The 2,816-nt window shown below is 33.3% G+C and overlaps 1 protein-coding gene across 1 annotated transcript in view; it reads right to left on the bottom strand.

Annotated features, from left to right (window-relative positions):
• Positions 1-2,816, bottom strand: part of LOC106869514 (tudor domain-containing protein 3) — a 65,586-nt gene that overhangs the window by 37,630 nt on the left and 25,140 nt on the right. Inside the window, exons 3-5 of the mRNA XM_014915282.2 lie at positions 2,317-2,382; positions 1,109-1,269; positions 72-213 (exon numbers count right to left, since the gene is read on the bottom strand). Coding sequence (XP_014770768.1) covers positions 72-213; positions 1,109-1,269; positions 2,317-2,382 — 369 coding nt within the window. The remainder of the gene's footprint in view (positions 1-71; positions 214-1,108; positions 1,270-2,316; positions 2,383-2,816) is intronic.

The following is a 2,816-nucleotide window of genomic DNA, read 5'->3' as shown; positions in this document are numbered from 1 at the left end:
AATAGAAAACATATTTTAAAACAAAAATAGAATAGATTTGTGTATCTATTCTTCACTGAAATTGGACCTACCCGCTTCAGCTCCCAATTTTCAACAAGTTTTTCAACTCTGCCACCAATACTTTTGGTATTTTTACCATTGAGCTGTAAAAATCCATTCTCAACAGGAATGGTTCCAGTAAACAAAACTTTACTTCCTGGAGGAGTATTCAAACTGAAATGAAAATTGAGATTCTCAGTTCCTTTGATTTCTTGAATTAAGTTATTTTTCACATTTAGACAAAGTACTTCTGAGTCTAAACCTATTACAGTATACTTCCAGACCAAAAAAAAAAAAAAATCTTCAAATATAGAAATATTCGACTTTTCTATACTGCATTAAGTGCCTCTCTTTCATTGCTCTGTGAGCTGATTCACTTGTTCAACATCTGAAGTAAAATTTAACAGCTGCATAAGAAATTTCAAAAGTGAAAGTCACTTAATCAAAATTACAGATCTATATTCAACTTACATAAAAAATAGCTAAAAGAAATAGTTAATTTAATTTTATCTTTTTCCATTCTTCTTTTAAAAATTTCATCTATTTGTACAAAACAGATTCCTATCTTCCAAAATATTTAAAGTTGCCAATATACCAATTTGAAAATGGTGGAAAACATTAGAAAATTTGACATTAAAACAATGAAGGAACTGATGACATCATACAAATTCCTTACTTATAAAGTGATACTAAATGATGATGCCTCATTAACAAATGTATTGGACTGATGCAATGCCACTCTGGGCTGCAAGGGTGCAATGAAATGAATGAGGTGATTAGAGAGAATGTAAGAAATGAAAAGTGATGACAGAGATAGAGATCATGAGTGATAGAGTCATGGATGATTGAGATACTGGCTGTAAATGATACAGAAGAATGATAAACAGACGAGAGAATATTAATGTGTGGTGACAGTAGCTGGACGTTTAAGGGATGAATATAGTTTACTTGTACCTACAGAAGATTCAAAGGCTGTGGCTCACCAATTTTAATAGTAAAAAAAAAATTGATTATTGGTCTGAAAAGGTTTTGAAGTTTACAACTGTATTTTTAAATTAAGAAAATTTACCTGACAGAATTAATAGATTCTAATTCAATGCCATAACATGTGCAATGACCATCAGTCAAAGACAGTTTTAATAAGCGTGGAGCTGCTTGTGATTCTTCATTTTCTTTAGGGGCAGATACATTGCGTATTTTCTGAATTTGGAGAACACAAGGACCTTGGATCTGAAAAATAATTAGGCAGTAAATATAATATAAAGTACAATTTTTTTTTTTTTTTATACACACACACACACACACACAAAATTCTATCCATAAAATTTATGAAGAAGAAGTTGAATCATAAGATAAATAATCTTCAATAGAGACTATATCCTGCTGATCCAAGCTATTGGAAAAAGCTTATTGAACAAACAAAGCAAACTGATTAAAATAATATTTAAGCAATGAAGTGTGTGTGTGTATGTAAAAATATCCTTCAGTTATCTTAAGTAATGAGAAAACTGAGTGTGTGTGTGTGTGTGTGTGTGTGTGCGTGCATGTGTTTATGTGTGTAGACATAGCTATATGGCTGAGAAGTTCACTTCAAAACCATGCAGTTTATTCCAAACCTAAGGATGCAGTCAGCTATTGTTCTCTATTACACTTTCGGGTTGAGCAAAACACATTTGATGGCTATCCACTTGCAACCAAGGGAGACTATCATTAACCATTGCCTATGCAAAATGTCAGTAATGCCTGTGCATAAGGTTATTGCACACACATTTGCTTGACCCAGGCTTCATACCTGTGGCTTCCATGCTTGCTGCAGAGCCCTCCTACACAACTAGACATCAGAAAGTTACTGTGTCACCAATTGCACAGCTTAAAATTTTAGGTCCAATAAAGCTTGCACCACACCTTACAGAACCATTTCTAGACTGACCCAACACTTACCAGCAAACATCTTGTAGAAACTAGGATAAAACAATGCATATAGAGGAGACACTGACCTCCAAACTGACTAGAATGGTAATGACTCTCAAGGTGGTGGGGTGACCCAAACTGTGAAGACAAATTCAATCCAGCCAAACATGGAAAGCAGATATCAAATAAGGAAAGCTTAAAAACTATAAGAAAACTCTGCAACAACTTGCTATGGAAGAAATACCTGACCACTAGTGTCCACATACAATGTTAAAGCAATATGAATGGTGAATGTAGATGGAAATTATTTTTCAATATCTAAAAAGGAAGTAAAAAAACATAATTAAGAGCAAACCTTATGCTTACATAGTCTATCTTGCCTCGGTTAATATCATCTGGCAGGAATTTTTGACCGATGTGTCTCAGGTCAACCTGAAAATGATACAAAGGCACCAAAATTCGTTAAATACATCTATAAACATATATACATGCATAAATATGAATAAATATATACATACATACACCTTCCATAAGTTCTGTCCAAATTTTGAATAAAGAAAACAAGTGATCAAATGTTATATTTAATTGAAATTTAATCATCAATGTACTTTCCCTGATTATCTAGGACTTCCTTCCATCTATTTACAAGCTTTTTAATCCCATCAATGTAAAACTCTTTTGGTTTCAAAGCAAAGAACTCTGAAATGTCAGTTTCGACCTCCTGGCTTGCGAAAGTTATGTTCCCAAAATGATTCTGTAAACTACGAAACAAATGGTAGTCTGAAGGAGCAAGGTCAGGAGAATAAGGTGGATGAGGAATTTTTTCCCCAACCAAGCTCTTCAATCTTCTGTGATGTGATCTTTAT

This window comes from Octopus bimaculoides, chromosome 16 (assembly GCF_001194135.2).
Source record: "Octopus bimaculoides isolate UCB-OBI-ISO-001 chromosome 16, ASM119413v2, whole genome shotgun sequence".
NCBI classification, from domain to species: Eukaryota; Metazoa; Mollusca; class Cephalopoda; order Octopoda; family Octopodidae; genus Octopus; species Octopus bimaculoides.
Note: the sequence above shows the minus strand (reverse complement) of the source record. Positions and strands in the feature narration are given on the sequence as shown.